At 33.2% G+C, this 20,685-nt stretch overlaps 1 protein-coding gene across 1 annotated transcript in view; it reads left to right on the top strand.

Moving 5' to 3' along the window:
- Positions 1 to 20,685, top strand: part of LOC140444148 (ras-related and estrogen-regulated growth inhibitor-like) — a 428,607-nt gene that overhangs the window by 174,055 nt on the left and 233,867 nt on the right. The window contains exon 2 of the mRNA XM_072535829.1: positions 2,012 to 2,068. Within this exon, the coding sequence (XP_072391930.1) occupies positions 2,012 to 2,068 (57 nt within the window). The remainder of the gene's footprint in view (positions 1 to 2,011; positions 2,069 to 20,685) is intronic.

Below are 20,685 nucleotides of genomic sequence, written 5' to 3'. Positions count from 1 at the left end.
AATTAGACAACGAAAGAGATAATGTGTCAAAAATGAACAATTTTTTATTAATAATCCCCAAAAATGATCTCAAAATGATAATTTTTAATCATTTTCCCCGAAGAAAAGTATCATTTTGCATACGCTATTTAAAGACATATTTTAAAATTGTTGAATAATGTAAGAGAAGAACATTTGCGTGCGTAAAGTCATTATCTCTTTGCACAAGTCTCCATATTTATCACACGTTTCAGCCGCTGTAACTGTATACAAATTGGTCACGATACTCTTAAGATGTCACACCGAAAAAGTTTGACTGTTAAGTATTTAACAAGGTCAGAATATAGTCAATTTCACTATCGATAAGAAAATATACAAGGTGTTTAATTTTATCAGTGCCCAGATGAGTAAGATATGTATATACAATAATGAATCAATTCTGCAATGTTTTTGTCTTGCTTTTCCTAAGGTTCCTTTCAATTTAATTGATGGATTTTTATACAGCTCCGTCATATAAACTTTCAAAAAAACTGTTAGAGATTATTTTAGAACACACTAAATTTTCACCTAAATTTACCATAAAAAATACAATAGAACTAGTTAATAAAATACAACATTTTCAGTTACCTAACAACTCCAGATTAATTTCATTTCACGTAAAAATTTTTTTTCTTTGTATCTCTCCTACAGAAACTTTTATTCTAGTAAAAAACCTTTTAGACCAAAATAGTACAAATCCAATCATTACATCTGAAATTTTACATCTTCTTGAAGTTTGCATAAACCAGGACTACTTTGAATTTAATAATGAATTATATACAAATAACAGTGCAGGACTTATATTGGGCAATCCTCTAAGCCCATTGCTATCAGATATTTTTATGGATCATCTAGAGACAAAGATTTCAAAACATCCCATATTCAAACAGTTTTTATATTGGTGGAGATACGTAGACGACGTACTGGTATGTTTCACAGGAACTAACAGGCAACTCAACCAATTTTTATCGTATATTAATTCTCTTGATAGTCATATTGAATTTACAATAGAAACAGAACAAAATCAATCCATAAATTTTTTAGATTTAAAAATTACCATACTTAAAAACAAACATGACTTCTCCATATTTCATAAACCTACCCATACTGACACGACTATTCACAATTCATCATCCCATACCACACAACATAAACTGGCAGCCTATCATAGTATGTTACATAGATTAACAGCAATTCCTATGTCAAAATACAATTTTGAGACAGAATTAAATATCATTAAGCAAATAGCAGTAAACAATGGATACAACGAACAAACAATTAATAAAATGTTAAATCAAAAACTACACAAGAAAGCCCTGAACTTAGTATTTCCACCACCAGAGAAAAAACCCAGTACCTTCTGCTCGATTACATATACAGGCAAAATATCAACAAAAATAGCCAAACACATAAAAAAGAAAGGAATAACACCAGCTTTCAGAATAAATAAAAACCTAGGCAAATATATTAAAAACAACAAGAGCCAACATAAAAAACACTTACACAGTGGTGTGTACAAACTTAAATGTGGCAACTGCCCAAAAACTTACATTGGTCAAACAGGTAGAAATTTTAATAAACGAATAGCAGAACATAAAAGGGATTCATAAAATAGAAAAACAGATTCTACATACGCACTTCACCTTCTAGATCATAATCATTCTTTTAATGACGAATTTAAAATTCTCCACATGCAAAATAAAGGCCTTAAGCTATCTTTGTTAGAATCTATGGAAATCAACAAATTAAAAAACACAGATATAATTTTGAATGACCAGCTTGAGACAAACAGTTCTCCCCTCCTTAACCTATTTCATTAGAGACTATAAAGTGTAAACCCATGCCAAAAACAGATCACTTGAGAAAGGCGATCAGCCGAAACAGCTGTAGTGATAAGAATTTAAAATAAATTTTGTGGAAGTTTTGAAAACGAAGTTTTCAGTGTTTTATTGTTCCTTTCAATTTATTTTTAACAGAAATCTTTTTGTTTCAGCTGTGGTTGTGCGGTATTTAACGAAGAGATATATAGGAGAATACAGTTCAAATGTCGGTAAGTACTTTTTAAGTTGTAGTCATTTATTAAATTGAAGAATTTTTTAACAAAATATCTCTATTCTTCTAATGTTTCATTGTGTATTTCTTGATTTTTTTACGATTCTTAGAAAATAATAGAGAGTACCTGATAATTGATGGTATCCTCTTAGTGTCATACCATTGAAATTTTCTCTGCAAGGTTTCTCTAGTCTTCTGTATTTTTCACTCTTCGCTTGGCTTGCCCCCAATTCAACCCAAGTCTTGTTCGTTCTCTCCATCATGCTCTGGTTAAGGAGTTATATGTATTGTTGTAATCTGCTTTATGATGTTTTATTATTAATTAACACTAATTTAATTAATCCAATTATTTAATTAATTAATTCACTAATTTATGCAGAGTCATACAAATCAATTACTATTAAAAATTCTCAGGGTGCCTTCTTAATTTTACTTTAATCAGTTTACTTTATATATCTCTTCTAGTGGGTTCAGTATCTCCTAGTTGCTCATAATCGGTATAGAACAGGAAACGGAACTAACATTAAAACAACATAAATATGCACACAAATTATTATTTATTTTCAATAAACAATACGATGAATATTAATAAATAACTTTTGTGGGCAATTATCTTTCCCAACAAACTCCTATACTCTAAATTTAATTTTAATTACAAACTATCTATTGATCTGTTTTATAATAATATCTACAAAAAAAATGACCATATAAAAATATAATTTATTCACAAAAAAATAACTCTTTGAAACTTGGAATCTTAGTTCGTATGCTTATATTTGATTTTATCTTTAGAATATCTTAAAGTTTTCTTTCATTCAAATTATTTGACTGACCTTTATTTTTTTACACCAATGATGTCTCCTCTCGATCAAACCACATTTCCTTCCTTGATTGATTATGTCCGGCTACCATAAAATCTTTCCCGTTCTCAGCATCGATCCAAACCGCATACCAGCAAACTACTCCTCCGAAAACACAAGCCCAAGCCTCTTTTGACCGGTACTCTTTATTCACAAATTCTCCTTTCTTTCTCAATTATATCTCGTGGACTATGCAGACTCAAAAGAGGTATTAATCTTCTCGATTTTGATCTGCTCTCAGCTTCCACCTTTTTCACTAACAAACGAAAACACTGGTACTCAGATTGACTACACGAAAAACACGTCTTCTCTTCTGGTCTGCCGGTAACATAATAATCTTTTCAATCTCCCCAGACAACCTTCTCCACTCTCTCATTCCCCATCATTCCTTTTTAACCAATCATAAGCATTCATCTTTCCCACTAATTTTCGATTTAGAACATTTCCAACATATTTAAAACAAATAAACTACTTTCACTCAAATTACTTTTCAGAAACCATTAACAATTTTGCCTTTTTCAACAGAAATAAGTTTCCAAATTCTTGTTATCTCATATCTAAATCTAATTCTTATTTACTTTCGAAAAATGCCCACCGCAAAATACAATTACAAGTTTATTCTTAAATCTATAATTATACGAGGTTCCATTGTCCTTTCACTACTCACTCAGTCTTTCAAGGAAAAACTCGTCCGGGTACCGTCACGGAACAATGTCTTCTCTTATTTTAACTATTACAAATAAGTACAGGGTTGTATTTTAACTTATATGCCCGCGGTATATTAAAATAAAAAAAACTCTTTATTCTATTTCTGATTGATAAACTGATCCATAACAGTATGTTGTGCATTTATGATTTTTTTTATACTGGTACTGGTTGTACTGGTTATGATACTGGTTAGGGAATTTGTTTGTAAACTAATTCTCTGTTTTTAATTCTACCTAATAACTAATATAACTTGTACTTCAGTTTATGAGCAGATTTCCTTTCATTAATTTTTATGCGCCATTAATTATTTTAAGTGCCATTTTGTTCACTTATTTTGGAGGTATCTAGTTGTTTCTTCGAATGTTTCACCGATTGTTAGTATTGCAGTGTCTTCTGCAAATGCGGCCAGTTTATTAAGTTTCGTAATAGAGATACTACAGGTATATAATAAAGCTAGTATGGATCCCAGAACACTGCATTAGGGGATTCCTATGGTTCCCGTAATTCTGTTTATTCGCCTCCCTGTTTAAGTCTTAAAGTTCTATTAACTTGACACAGTGGATGGAAAGATATTTTTTAAGTTTTGGCTTGTTTTTGAGTCTGTACGATTCCACTTTACTTATTGTATCCCTGGTTTGGGAATCGTGATTAATTCAGCTGTTTTTCACGTTATTGGTACATATTGTAACTTGATTACTCCATTTATAATGTTTATGAGCTTTACGATAGCCTTCCTAGGTCATTGTTGTAATATTTCTTCTGTTATTAAGTCAAATATTGATATTGTTTTTAACTAATTTGTTTACTTCTTTAGGGGTAGTAGACTTTATTATTCCTTGATCAGTATTCTTATAGAATAGTCTTGATCACTTCTTTGCCGTCGAAAAACATTTTATTTAACGTATACGATTTTCCATTGCCTGTCTTTCCGAAAGTGCAACATCTAATGAAGTCAAAACTTCTTTCACGAGGTACAAAAATCCGGATATATAAGACCATAATACGACCAGCAGTCGCGTATAGAAGCGAAACATGGATGCTAACAAAAAATAGAAATAAATAAATTGCTGGTGTGGGAACGTAAAATTCTTCGATTGATATTATGGCCCTTGCAGAGTCAGCGTGACAAACGAATGGATGGGCAGATACAATAACGAGCTAGAGTCTCTATTCGGAAAAGAAAATCTAGTCAGATATATAAAGGCCAATAGACTCAGATGGACAGGGCATGTGATACGCAGTAACGACAATCGCCTTATAAACAATGTGTTCTGGAAAAGCCAGAGGGAAGAAGGTCTGTAGGAAAAAGGTGGAAAGATACAGTCAAAGAAGAACTATAGAAAATGGGAGTGCGACAATGGGAATTACTGGCACAGGACCGAAAACATGGAAGGCAATAGTAAACGCGGCAAAGACTCACGAAGAGTTGTAGCGCCATTGATGATTATGATGATGTCTTTCCGAAAATAGATACCACTTTAACTTTTTCATTTGGTTGAATGTTCAATGCTTTAAGGAATTACTCCTTCGAATTTATCCTATGGTTTTCGTTGTCATCGAGGAGCAAAGTACTTTTGAATTCATCGTCTATGTCAGCGGTTACATCTAACGACATAAGGCCTTCTGGGAATTTATCCCCGCATCCATTATTAAATTCGGGTTTATTGTTGATGTTGGGATCGAACGATTTCATTATGATAGATCCCGTACCTGGATATTTGGTTTTCATATTACCTAATAGAGAAGTTTTCTCCATTTTTGTAAATTCGAAGACCTTCAGTAGCACTGAGTTTACAATAGCAAAAAATCACATCATTGCACTAAATTGAAATGCACAATTGCTAAGATTTTGATAATTTAGAGCAATAATGTGATTTTATGCTAGTGTACTTCCTGATAAAGTTGTTATGCACATTCTTGTCATCTACATCTTCGCTATCCCCTCCCCTTTCCAACAAATTTTCATACGTACCAATACAACTAACTATTCTATCCTCACCAAAATAAAAATGTCGCAAAAGAATTTTCTAACTACACCCTGTATATCAGTATATTTACATACAAACCTGTTAAACGTCAGTTGCCAGTTAACAAATAATTTTGGTATTGACTAAGGTTCATGTTTTGACTAAGATCGGCCGATAATGCAAATCCAACGCTTACCCACATTGGTGCCAGAATTGGACTTTGACCGTCAGGCCCAAGTAACCCATACTTTGTAAAGCAGAGTATGGGACAGTTGGGCAGGACAAGACGGGACATTTGAACTACTCTGACGTCACTGTCTGCATTACAGACCGAGCATCAACTTTAGCCAAGACCGGAACCATTTGTAAACTGTCAATTTTTCTTCTTTACAACGAAGCCACCGTCCAATGGGAACAAAGTCCCGTCAACAGACGCCACGAACTATTATGGATGATAATAACAATAGATGTACAAAGCATTGAAGAAGAAGTCCTTGCAACATATGAAACATCAAATGATAGAAAATTTTGGTGTATGGGAGACTTGGGCGAGAACATTTGAACTACTCTGACGTAACTGTCGGTGAGCGTTGAATCTGCATTACCGACCGAGCATGAACTTTAGCCAAGACCGCGACCACTTATCAACTGTTAATTCTTCTTCTTTTCCTTATCTATTGAAACTGTCAATTCTTCTTCGCCTGTGAACTGTCAAATTCTTCTTCTTTTCTGTAGCTAATGTCAGAACGAAGCTACCGACCAATGGGAACAAAGTTTCGTCCATAACAATTATTAATAATGTAATTATAAAATATTAATCAATTGTGAATATAAAAAATCGACTATTATACAAATGAAAAGAAAATAATTTTTTAAAACCATTTGAAGACATAAATAATGAATGTAATAATTTTTTAAAAAACTTTTTAAATGGCTGGTTAAATGAAAATCTTTTTTAGATTGCACTTTTTTTATTATTTGATAAACATGACAATATAATAATAATAATAATGTTTATTTAGGAAGCTTACATATATTACAAGAAACAAAGATCATACTATACTAAATAAACATAAAAAAATTTTTAAGTACAGTGGACAGATTCGGATGTGGATATAAGGATCGAATCATTTGTAATGCCCCTTTGTCCGCTTCTTCTCAATCGACGATGGTAAATAGATGAGATTACAAATTAAAGGATTAATTTGTAATTGAACATACAGCTACTATAAAAGTAGCACCCCTTAGACTTATAGAAGAGAGAGAGATAGAGACTTATAGAAAAATGTGCATGAGAAAAATATTATATTTAGAAAAAGAAATATTTAACAATTGTATAAAATATAAATAGTAAGTTACTTATGCGTACCTACAAAAATACATTAATTTTAATTTTAATATAGCATATGACACAACTGTGAGTACACGATATTAACTACAGTAAATTCAAGAAATGTTGTAGTTGGTAATCAAAGTCTATTCAGATATTTATTATTTATTACTATTGTCCACTAATCAGGTCTTCATAGAATTGTGTTGTTGTGTTTTCAATCCATTGTTTAATTTCATAATTATATCTACGTTAAAAAATCAGTCAAAAAGTACAAAAAGTATAAAACAAAAACAAATATAATAAAAAAAAAGAACAATACAATTTTAAATTAGTAAATTATTGTATCACTTACATAATTTGTACAGACAACAACAAATGAGACAAATTGTAGCCACTGCTTGAGACACCCAAATGGAATTGTAAACAATACTAATTTTGTTTCCAAACTTAATGAAAGATGTTGCGGATTTAATTTCTCTTGGAAGGTGATTATAAAGTTTTTTTGCACTATATAGAATATAATGCTTTACTAGCTGAGTGGACGGGATCGCTAATAAAACGTTACAATCCGAATTTCTAATGGAGTAGCCATGATCAGGTCTATCGGGAAAAATGTTTAGATGCTTGCGAATCAAACAAACCGTTTCCAAAATAAATAAAGAGGGAAGCGTCAAAACTCCGTGATTTTTGAAGTAGGTCTTGCAATGAGTTGTTTGTTTGAGACCAAATAGATAACGAATTGCTCTTTTTTGCAACTTAAAAATAGTATCAAATTGGGCCGCTGTACTAGAACCCCAAAATGGAAGCCCATATCGAAGATGGGACTCGAACAATGAGAAATATGCCATTTTGACAGAAGATAAATTTAGTTCCTTCGAAACAGATCTTATTGCAAAGCAGGCTGAGGCTAGTTTCTTTCTTAAGGAATCAGTATGCAAGGACCATTTAAGATCGCTGTCGACAAGAATACCTAGAAATTTCACGGAATTAACGATACTGATTTGGCTCTCATTCAAAAGCAAGGGTTGAATCACTCCTTTATAAGATAATGCTACTGTCTTATCCACGTTAAAGCTAAGTAAGTTGGAGTCTGACCAAGCCTCGATTATAAGCAAATCAGCGGTTATAATTGAATGAAGCGTTGAAATATTAGAGTTGCTCCAAGTAATACTGGTCTCATCAGCAAATAGAAAAATTTTTCCTTTAATTTTCAAGTAAGTGATGTCATTAATGAAAAGTAAAAAAGAATGGGACCTAATACTGAACCTTGCGGTACTCCACACTCAATGTCTTTACAACTAGAGTCGGTGTCTTTTATTCTAACCAATTGTTTCCTACCTACCAAGTAAGTTTTGAACCAATTCAAAGACACACCCCGAATTCCATAGAAAGTTAATTTTTTAATAGAATGTCGTGATTTACGCAGTCAAAGGCTTTGGAATAGTCTATTTAGTGATAGATATACCTCATGTAACACAGAAAACATGGCATCACTAGTACATTTATTAGACAAAAAGCCGAACTGATTTTGCGATAAAATATTATGTTTAAGGAGAAAGGGCATAAGTCGAACTTTTATAAGCCTTTCAATAATTTTTGAGAGTGCTGGTAACAAGGCAATAGGTTTATAGTTGCAGGCATCAGATTTGTCTCCACGTTTATGAAGAGGAATAACGGCTTTGTAACAGAATAATTTACGTACAGTTAAAAATTGACTTTCATTATATAACAGTCCGCTAGAATATCTTAAATTTTTTCCATAAATAATTCTAATTATTATGTTAAATAAATATTGCTTAACCAAGATTTCGTATAAATACTTACGTACTAATGTAACAAATATCGCGTCGTATGAATTTTTTATTACTGGTATACCCAGAGTACTTTCAACATTTTTTTGACAACTTACTGCCGAGATTAGTTAAGTTCCAATTTCTTTTTAGAACAAAATCGTCCAATTTATTTTTATTGTTGACTTGAATTTCAACAAACCTCCATCACTAGAAATCAATAACAAATTGGCGCAAATTAATTTTCTTTACGCTCCATTCACCCTTAAACCTAGAAACAATGTTTCATCCCGCATATATCAAAGGCAGTGAGCACAATAGGTCCGTTCATCATATTCCCTTGTTTTATTATTCCTTCGCGGATTTATCGTTTGCAGCGAACATCGTCATAAAATCTTAACAAGATGACATACGTCTATAAAACGTTTCCTTTGTAAAATTTATATAACAATAAACAACAATTTGCAATTATGTAAAATATCGATTTATTAGGTACTTATGTAAGACCTTAGACCCAGCTAGTGTTTAACTGCAGACAATGCGGTACATAAATAAAGGAAAATTGTTAGAAAATTATGTATTGACAAGCAATTTATTAATTTCTCAATGAAAACTAGTATTTTCACGCTTGTTCTGTGGCTTTTTTACGACATTTCTAATATGCCACATTAGTATTATGTCAAGCCGCCATTTTTTGTTGGGGTATGGCCGTATTTAACTTTTAAAGGGACTGTATTGTTTGCTCGTGACACATTACCGTAACCCCACGCAGTTATAAGATATAATTCTAAATTAACCATGAAAGACAAATTTTGTATATAATATTAAAAGTGGTAAGCGCGTATAAAAAAACTGGCGGGTAGAGTAGCTTGTTATCCCACTCAAATCCGTCAGCTCTACGGTTTCTGAGGAGGTACAAAACTGACTGAGATAAATAATTGTTTCTCTTTTAATTGGAATAATATTAACGCTAAACCATTATTAATTCCCAAGCTGAACTTGGGAATGAAGGAAGCAAAATAGGCATAATAGGAGTATCAGACAGACAAAGAGAACATTTAATTAGTGTAAATGTAAACCAGGAAATACGCTGTACGATAAGGGCTTGTACATATGTGAAATTATTAATATAACTTCAGAATATTACGACTGCATCCATAGAGCTGAGGCCCGGGTTTAAATGGGGTAGTGATGTATCTCAAATAGCCTTTCCTATTCGAGTCAACCTAACCTTAACGTTAGTAAAATCTGTTACCACAAACGAGGCTCTGACGACTGAGTATCAACGGAATAACTGTAACAATTGGAATTAAGGAAATGTAATTCGAAAGAGTAAGTGGTGCCGACCCGTCTTTCCGAGGAGTTGGCTGAACTGAGTAGGCCGCTTAACCCTGGCTGCAACGGTTGAAATTGCACATTTTTCTAACCCACCAGCATGGTTGGATATGGCCAAAACCTCTTAAAATCAAAAATATCGATTCTAACACAGACAGGGAAGATATCTCAGGTGGATGGGAACTTTATTTCACAATCGCACATCGAAGCAACGGGCTGCCCCAAGGATTCTGGGAGTGGGGGCAAGTCGACATTGAAGAAGAAGAAGAACAACAAACATCCCCATATAGCAACATAAAACATACGTTGCATAGCAAAAAATGAAAAACTGTACGAACTGAAAGAGGAATTGGGGAAAAGAACAGGTAAAGGGTATGTGGACTTACATTTAGGGAACAGGCTCTACTACAAAGACAAAGAATGTTATACATATGGTGGAGTAGGTTTCTTAATCAACAAGAAAAGAAAATCACAAATTCAAATAATTCATAGCATCTCGGACAGGGTTACATACATGATTTTAAAACTAAATTCACAAACCAGAATAAAGATTGTGTAGGTTTATGCTCCAACTGAAAAAGCAACTTATGATGAAATAAATACTTTTTACAGAGACCTTAAAAAAATATATACAACAACAAAGAATCTAAAGTATTAATAATGGGAGATTTTATGGCCAAAATTGGAAGAAAAGTTGAAGACTCTGAAAACAAGATTGGAAATTTCGGATTCGGTATAAGAAACGCAAGAGGAGAAAAACTTCCTGGAAGAAGAAAAGAAGAAAACATGTATGCTATGAATCCCTTTCACAAAAAGAAACCCAACAGAAAGTGCACATGGAACGCACATAACGATACTAGCAAAACAAAAATGAAATAGACTATAGAGAATATTATAGACTATAGAAATAGACTAGAATAAATAGAATAAATAGACTATAGAAATAATAGAGGAATTCTGTTTTTTTTTTTATTTGTGTTTGAGAGAAAGGAAAGTTTTGTATTTCCTTTATAAGGAAAGTTCTTAGCGGTAAGTCCGAAACAGATTCTTCATATAATGAAGACCAAGTTGACGAATTGAACAAAAATATGAATGAAAAAAATGACTACAGTTCGCAAAAAAAGCAAGAACTAAAGAAGACAAAATAAGCAACGAAACTAACAACTAATGAAGGAAAGAAGGCAACTACTGAAGGAAAACAAAAGCCACACTCAAGCTTACGTAGAACTTAACAAAATAATTAAAAAAAAAAACTAAAACGCGACATAAACAAATGGAACGAGAATTTAATAGAGCAAGACATTATAAACAACAAACGTCTAAAATGTCTAAGACCAATCCTGGGTGTCCAAAAAATCATCAAAATTAAAGACTTCAATAATAAGGAAGAGAAGAACAAATATAAAATAACAAAGATAACCAAAGACTTTTACAAAAAGACTTAAGCCAGCTTAATAAATCAACAGAAGACAACGTTAAAAGAAAAATAGAACACGTAGGATCAGAGGTACTACCAAATATAGAGCAATTTAAAATAGAAAGAGCTTTAAAATAGCTAAAAAATAATAAAGTTCCAGGACCAAGCTGTTGAAAACAAGCAAGACAGTAACAATCCCGATACTAACCGAGCTATTTATTAGAGGTCTCCATAATAGCAAAATCCCTTAAGACTGGAACGAAAGTCAGGTAGAACTCTTACAAAAAAGAGGACAAATTTGACTTAAAGAATTATAGAACTATATCGCTGCTCAGTTACGTATACAAACTGTTTATGAGAATTATTAATAATCGGTTGACTTACGAAATTGATAATTACCAACAGGTTGAACAGGCTGGCTTTCGCAAAGGCTTTTGAAGAAGATCTACAGGGTTGGTTCAAAATAGGAGAGAATAGTTGAAGTTATACAAGCAATAGCTAATAAAGTTTATAAAAGTCATACCAATATTGCTGGCTTATTCACTCGCTAACTGGTAGTCAGTATATAGGCAGGGTTCACACTCATGGTTTGTCGTACGAGTTTGTCTGTCATGAATTACGGTTTTTAGCGCATGTCTCGTGGTACTGTTTCTGGTAACTAGTCGTCATTACTAAGAGGGGTGAAGATCACGTCTGTGGTAACTAGTAGTTATCACTAAGAGAAAGAGCAAACCGTCTGTTCTATTTCGGAACCAATATCAGAGAGAGTAAGGCACGTCCGTTGTCTACGGAGACAAATAGCAAACTTGGATAGGTCTATTGTCCACGCGAGTCATCAGTCAAGAGAAAGCGATTTGTGTTTGCTTGTTCAAAACTATCTGTATCTCTAAAGGACTGGGGTTAAAATTAAGTGGGAGGAATTAAGGTATAAACTAAGGGTTAGACTTATTTATTGATTTTCATTAATGAGGTTGAAAATATAGGACTTGATACAGCGAGAAATATAACATTGTACATTCGCACGTAAACAATTGAGCACACACATTTTACAAAAAACACAAGGTAGAAAAAATACATAATAACTTCTTCTTGAGGAGCCGTGCATTTCTGCGTAGGCGAGCACCGTACACTGCCCGGTGAGATGTTAGATAGTCGGGATTAAGTTATTCTATTTTTACGAAGTATTTTGTAACTATGGATTCCTGTCCTTTGGCGAATATTACGCAGTCATGATATCTTTTTACCTCCTAGTCACGTACAGTTACGTAGTTTTAGTACTTTTTACATAATCAAAAAGTTCTCTATCCTGGAGGTCCGCTCTTCTTATTACTTCCTGATTTCTGACTCTGCCCTTCCATGGTATTCTAAGCATTTCACCAGGCACCACATTTTTTGGGAAGATACTACATTTTACAAAGCAGGTAAAAAAACTTTAAGTTTGTTAATGGATCTGCCCTTTAATGTCCATACTTTTAGCAACAATCTCAGGTTGAAATCCAACTTGCGATCAGTCTGAAATTTATGAAGCTTTTTTAGAATAAGGCAAAATCATTTTTGGCTTATTCTACTCTGCTATTTATTTCAGTCTCAAAGTAACAACTACCCTTTAGCAGACAACCCAAGTATTTAAACTACTTAACTTGCTCAATTGCTTTTCCAGCTACATATATATTTGCACTTGGGTAATTATTTCTATCTATATCATTGTTTTTGTCTTCTTAATAATTATTTTTATTTATTAGTTCATTTGGTCATTATGTATGCCAGTGACTTGTTTTTTGTGGAATATCCCAGCAATTTCCTTAATTTTCTTTGGAGATTGAAGCTGTCGCCGAGTTTATATAGGCTTACAGCTTCGGTGCAAAGTGTAGTCATTCAGATGTCCTTCGGTGCTATAATTTCTTTACGAATTTTGCTGTGTTAATTTCGGTACCCTACTTGGTTCTGCCTGATCTTACATTGTCTGCGTTGTCCGATCATCTCTAATAATTTTTTTGTCATCCACTCATCCTTGGTAGTTATTTTATATTTATTACAAAAAAAAATATTATTCACATATTTATAGATTCTTTTATAGTGGTCCATCACTTTTTAACATCATCCACAGTTGCCATATCAGTGAATCCATTATTTATTTCTTCTGTCTAAGCTTTTCTTGTATAATCATTTTTGAGTTTCCTAATATTTTCGAATGGAGAGTGAGAAGATTAAATGAAGTAAACATTGTACTATTTATAAAAAGCCATAAGATGGCAATACTAGGACATATCAAGAGGTTAGAAGACACAAAAGCAACTAGGAAATCGGTACAATGAAAACCAACACCCAAATAAAAGAAAGGAAGATCTAGAATTACATAATTGGATCATGTGAAGGATAACATGAAAATGATGAACGTAGAGGATAAAGAAGTTTAATACAAGAAAGATCTGAATGGAAAGAAGTAGACAGATCTTAGGTTTATAAATCCAAAAGAAGAAGATTGTCACTTGTCAATTAAAATAGGTGGATAACACAAGACACTTAGATATGCAGCTTAATGCTAGACTTTTTTCGGGATTATGAAGAGGAAAAACAAAAAATTAAATTAAGATACAAAAAGTTTAACTGAATTTAACGTCAATGAAGAAATTTTAATTGTATTGTTTGTAGTTAACACACAAGAGATGTTTAAAACAATGACAGGATAGCAATTTTATATACAGTCTATACACGGCAATAACTCTTCAATCGAAAAATAAAGAACTCTAATTAGCACCATTTAAAGAAGATGTGTGGTGTGAGAGACACGAAAAATATAAATTATGTGCTAAAATGGTCGTAGATTTTCGAATAATTACAGGCTTGCGACTATTGCAACCATATATTTTAAATTAATTAGTAACTCAACAAATGGAAACCGCTGATTTACGACCGTCGTAAGTAGTGTACATTTGAAAGATTTAGATGCTGCGTTTTCTTCCTGATACCTCTTTAACACCTCGTTTATTTAACAGAGACGGGTTTTGGTTAAAAGTTGTTAACAAAATTTATGCAATGTTTTTCATAATTCTTTATTTCATTTGCAAATTTTTGTATTTCTTACCAATAAACAAGTTGTATCTTACTAAGAGGTACCTTAAAAAGAAGGCCATTTGCTCCATTTGATAAATTATTTTTCTTTTTCTTCTTTGAGTGCTGATTCATTACCGAATGTTGGCGACTAGCATAGACATTATTACTATATTGATAGGAGTGCATGTTTTAAAGGTCTATAGCATTTGTTTAAAATCATATCCTTAAGATCTTTAGCCAAGAGATTCTTCTTCTTCGGTTTTACTTAAATGATTAGTTTAAGAAAAGATGTTTTAATGTTCATCCCAATTTTCTACTAGTCACGAACGTGTAGAGCAGAATTTCCCAAACTTATCTAAACCGCGACCCCTTTTTGCTATAAAATTTGTTCGCGACCCCCCAATTTCCCCCCACTCATTTATTCAATATTATTTGACAGAAATAGCGTGACCAATTTACAATTATCTGATGGTTTCTCAAATTTAATTTTACTTTACTGTTTAAGTTTAAATAAAAAACAATTATTTTATTTTAATACAATTATTTTAATGATTGCGATCTGTCCCACTAGTAATTAGTAGTAGGTACTTCTGCCAGAATAGCATTTACAATAAAAATAAATAATAAGAAGTCGACTGCACATTGTACACCGCGACATATTAGCTTGTGTCTACATCGCAAAACTCTTCCATGATTATCGCGAAAGCGCTCGCTACTAGATGGCACTCTGGAACGTTCTCGTAGCCTCGTTTTGGCTTTATATAAGCGGCGATGCGCAACGAAACCTTAGTTCAAATCCAAACAGCCTATGGTGGCGAACGCGGTGTTGAGTAATGAGTAAATATTTTACGACTTACGTATTCCCGTCTACGTATTTACGGCTAAGATAAATTATAAATTATGAATAAGTTTTTAAAAAGATGTGCAGAACCATCTACGTCTGAAAGTGGCAGTAGCAGCAATAAAAAGAAAAACAGATTCTACATTGATGAATATCTTAAATATGGTTTTACCGTTATTTCCAATAAACCACACTGTGTTATTTGTGGACAAGTCTTGTCAAAAGAAAGCATGAAGCCATCAAAGTTACTTTCGACATTTAAACAAACATCTAGATAAAAAAGACAAGCCCGTAGAATTCTTTGAAAGAAAGCTGAACGTCCTTCACAAACAGCAAGACAGTTTTCCTTTGGCAACCACTACTAATGAAAAAGCGTTATTAGCAAGTTATAAAGTTGCTTATCGTGTTGCCAAAACTAGTAATCCGCACACAATTGCTGAAAATCTGATTTTTCTAACAGCTGTTGAAATGTTACATATAATGTGTGGGAAAAGAGAGGCTGCAAAATTAAATACAATACCTCTGTCAAATAATACTATCCAAAGAAGAATTAGTGATATGGCAGAAGATATTCAAGCGCAAGTTGTGGAAAATCTTAATAAATGCACGTACTTCTCTCTTCAAATGGACGAATCCACAGATATATCTAACTGTGCCCAATTCATTTCGTTTGTAAGATATGATACAAATAATGGCATTCAAGAAGATATTTTATTTTGTTCCCCATTGGAGACCAATACCACTGGAAAATGTTTACTCGACACTTTTGTGAAACGTACAAGTAAATATGATACTGACTGGGGTAAATGTAATGCTATATGCACAGATGGCGCTAAAGCTATGACAGTTAAAGCTGTATTATAAAATTAAAGCTATCTGGTCTTGTCGTCAAATTACAAGAAATAATGCCAAATGGAGACATTGTTTTTTACATCGAGAAGCTCTTGCGTCCAAAGCTTTACCACCTGAAATGGACTGTGTTATGAAAACCATCATTAAAGTTGTAAATTCCATTAAAGGAAAAGCTTTGCAGACCCGTATTTTTAGAAAAATTTGCGAAGACATGGGTGCTTTATTTGAAAATCTTCTCTATCACACCGAAGTAAGGTGGCTTTCAAGGGGCAACGTCTTAAAAAGAGTATTTCTCTTAAGAGCAGAGCTTTTAATGTATTTGAAAGATGAGAAGTCCCCATATGAAAATCAATTTTCCGATCCTATTTGGCTTCTGAAACTAGGTTTCCTTGCTGATATTTTCGAGCAATTAAATATTTCGAACAGTAATTTACAAGGTCGCGACATTAATATAATTACAGCCACAGATAAAATTAAGGCGTTTCTAAGAAAAATCGATTTATGGTCGACCTCACTTGGCAAAAAACAACTCGATTCATTCCAGTGCCTTCAGGAAATTATGGAAAATGTATCCAATTACAGTGCTACTAATTTTGAACAAGTTTTTGCTGACATGCATGTTACTTTGCTCAATTTAAAACAACAGCTCTGTGATTATTTCCCCGAAGAAATTTAAAACAGTTACGACAGTTGCAGATGGATACTAAATCCGTTTTTAGCCGATTCCTTTCAGCATGTTGAAATACCAATAAACATGAAAGAAAAACTTATTGAAATATCAAGTGATGGAATGCTGAAGCTCCTTTTTTTCCCAGAACTCGGACCAATTTTGGACCGAAAAGATGCAGGAATACCCCCAGTTGGCGAGTGAAGCTGTAAAATGTTTGGTTCCATTTGTAACATCATATTTGTGTGAGTTAAGTTTCTCGTCTATGACTGCCATTAAAACAAGAGTTAGGAATCGTCTCGTACTTGAAAATGATATAATTGTGTGTGTCTCAAATACACAGCCTAGATTTGAAAGATTAGTTTCACAGAAACAGGCGCATAGCTCTCATTAAGATTATAATATTTGACTTTGTTTTACTCTTTTATTTTTACGGACTTTAATATTTAGTTTTATATTTCGTCTGATAATTAATTGTTAATTTCTATTTACGGTGTTGTTAAAATAAAACACTGGTGTAGAGTTTTAAGCGCTATATTCTGCTTTCACATCTAACACTGGACACTAAACTAGGTGAAAGGCCTTCTTCTTTTGAGCCTTCCTCTTAAGCGTATTATTAAGTAGCTCAAAAGCCTCAATATTGGTACGTGGAGTATATAGTTTCTATTAATCTACAATGAGAGAATGACTGTGTTGTAGGGGAGACCTGGGAGATTTTGGACAGATTTTAGGTCTACTATCAAAACAAGGATTAGAAAATTAATTTAAGCGCATACTATATTTTACCAAATACAATACATATTAACTAAAGTCTAGGTAGTTTTTTATTCTGTTAAAATGATTACCGTTCTTATGGGAGAGTACAACTCGCAAAGGTGCTTCTGTCCATAGTCTCCTTACCCTCAAGGAAACTATGGCCAATAAATATGGCCTCCATAAAGGAGATAATGGACAATGCATTTCGCCAAAACAACCTTTATTAAAAAAAAAAAACTAAAAAATTATATATTCAGAAACGCTTACTAAATCGATATAATATTAATAATTAATGTAAATTGTATTGTTATAAATCTGTATTAAAATAAATCATTCCCTCATATCCTGCTCATCATCATCATCATTTTGGCTTTACAACCCTGTGTGGGTCCTAGCCTCCCCAAAAATTTTTTTCCAGTCGTCCCTATCCATCGCCTTCCTCCGCCAAGCACGTATTTCCATATTTCTCATATCTTGATCTATGTTATCTAGGAATCTTGTTCTTGGTCTTCCTCTTCTTCTTTGACTAGTAGGTCTATCAAGGAGCATTTTTCTAGCTGGGTCGGTTTGCTCCATCCGCATTACATGGCCTACCCACCTCAGACGTCCTATCTTAATGTGTTTTACGATATCTGGTTCCTAGTATATTCTATAGAGTTCGAAGTTGTATCGTCTTCTCTAGACAGCATTTTCATTTACCGCTCCATAGATTCGCCTTAGTATTTTTCTTTCGAAAAATCCTAATATGTTTTCATTGCTTTTTGTTAAAGTCCAGGTTTCTGAACCATATGTTAGGACTGGGCGTATTATTGTTTTGTAGAGTTTTACTTTTGTATTTCTTGATATAACTGTAGATTTAAAAAGGAGATTAAGCCCAAAATAGCATCTATTAGCCGTGCAAATTCTGCAGTTTATCTCTGCGGCAGTGTCATTTTGAGTATTGACGAGCGTTCCCAGGTATACAAATTCTTTAACTGCTTCGATGACGTCGTTTTCTATAACAAGTGGCCGTAGAGTTTGTGGTTGCGTACTTATTTTCATATACTTCGTTTCTTTGGTGTTTATTATTAAACCCATTTTTGTAGCCGCTTCCTTTAGTGCTATGTACGCCTCTCGTGCTGTGTTTTCCGTTTTCCCAACAATATTGATATCATTAGCATATGCTAGGATTTGCACAGATTCGTTATATATTGAATGAATTATTATATCCTGCTCTATTATCTTTAATTGGCGGGGGTAGAACTACTTCAATGTCAGTAACACTCACTGTTAGCTGTAGGCTCATTAATAAAAGTGAATCTATGTGATGGCATAGTTTTCTTTAAGAATCTAACCTCACAATCTGTTTGATCCACATTATCAACTACTGCTACAAAACTTCTAACACGTTTTTTCCCAAAAACTTTAATAACAATGTCATCGCCCTTAGAAATTTCTATATGTAGCCTTTCTTCTTCTAATTCGAAACTATCATCTTACATTAACTTAACTTCTTTCTTTTTTTATTTGCGATCATATTTTTTCCCTTCAAAGTTTCCTCAAGTAGATTTTTTTCCCGTGTGTTGATTGCAAGCATACATCGGTCTCTTTTCTACCTCTATTAGAAATTTTTCTAGCAGACGCTTTTGGATAGAGCTAAAAAAGTTCTGAAGATATATAAAGTTATTTGTGTCTTGTAATGAGTTGTTTTTAGGTGGTGTTTGCGGATCTGAAATTTCCAGATCTTGAACCAAACTTGTAGATGCACAAGCCACATTGTCAGGTATAGGACGATCTGTGACAGATAAAGATACAAAATCCTCTTCAGAAAATATATTTTTATCAAATGAAACAATCCCTATAGATCGAAATCCAGATTTTATATTAACTGGACTAGCGGTTCTGTCCCAAGACTAAAAACACATCAAAGATAGATCGTATATGCTCAGGGTTTATCCAGGATGAGAAAGCATCCATGAATCTGCTGTGTGATTAAAAAAACAAAGGTTGAGTTAAATTGAGGTATGCAGGGGAAGCGTAAGAATTACGATGCCGTTGGCTCTGCAAAACTACACGGCCTCCAAGGATATATGCGACTCATGGTTGTCCATTACAAGCAAAACCCGATTTTCTAGGAAACATCTAACATTTTCACAGAGTGTTTCAAAACTTGAATAAAGTTTTCACGTTTCATTCAACCGCAGGGATACCCTAAAGGTCCATCATCAGGAACTAACTTCATCATTCTGACAGCATTAAATCTTTGCCACAGAAAAATCCAAACTGGTGGTAAAGCATTACCATTTGTACAAATAATACCAGCATGGGTCATGAGTTCCCCTCTTTTCCTGGATGTTACTTCTCCTATTTGAGATTTGAGTTAATCCATTAATTTCATAATGGATGATACTTCTGTAATTATTTTCATTATATCTTCATTATATTTTACAATGAACTGCTCTCGTAATGTCTTTTATGTCTTTGAGCTACATAGTTCCTTGGAACTGTAGTTTATACAGCATAAATTTTTTTAAACAATATAACCAACCATTTCATTTCTTTAGATGGATAACGATTATATCAAAATTAATTAAAAAAAATTGCTTTAAATTTCGGTCTCCACAGAAGTATCTGTGAATTTTTTAGTATTAGCATATGGTAGCATTGTACATCAGGATTGCATAAGTCTCATATTCACCCCCTAACGTTTGTTAGAAATATGCAAATTTTATTGGATTTAACGGGGATAGATTCACGCCAACATTAGCGATACAACGCGAACGTCTGTGTTGAATAAACGCAGCGACACTGTATCGATTTGTTGTTTAGGTTTTACCCTCCTTCCATTTATGCGATCCGTATAGCAGATGTATTCCAAATTTGAAGCAATTCCAAGAGGAAAACCAAAACAAAGCCGTTTGTGTCGCCTTTTCATCGGGCAGACTTCACTTTCCTCAATGTATGCAGATTTATTTTATTGCATAGCATTCCTAAAGTACTTAGAAAGTTTGCTTACGTTTTATACATTTATTTTGCATGAAGAAGGGTTTTTTACA

This window comes from Diabrotica undecimpunctata, chromosome 6, assembly GCF_040954645.1.
Source record: "Diabrotica undecimpunctata isolate CICGRU chromosome 6, icDiaUnde3, whole genome shotgun sequence".
Lineage (NCBI taxonomy): Eukaryota > Metazoa > Arthropoda > Insecta > Coleoptera > Chrysomelidae > Diabrotica > Diabrotica undecimpunctata.
This window is presented reverse-complemented; position numbering and strand designations above follow the sequence as displayed.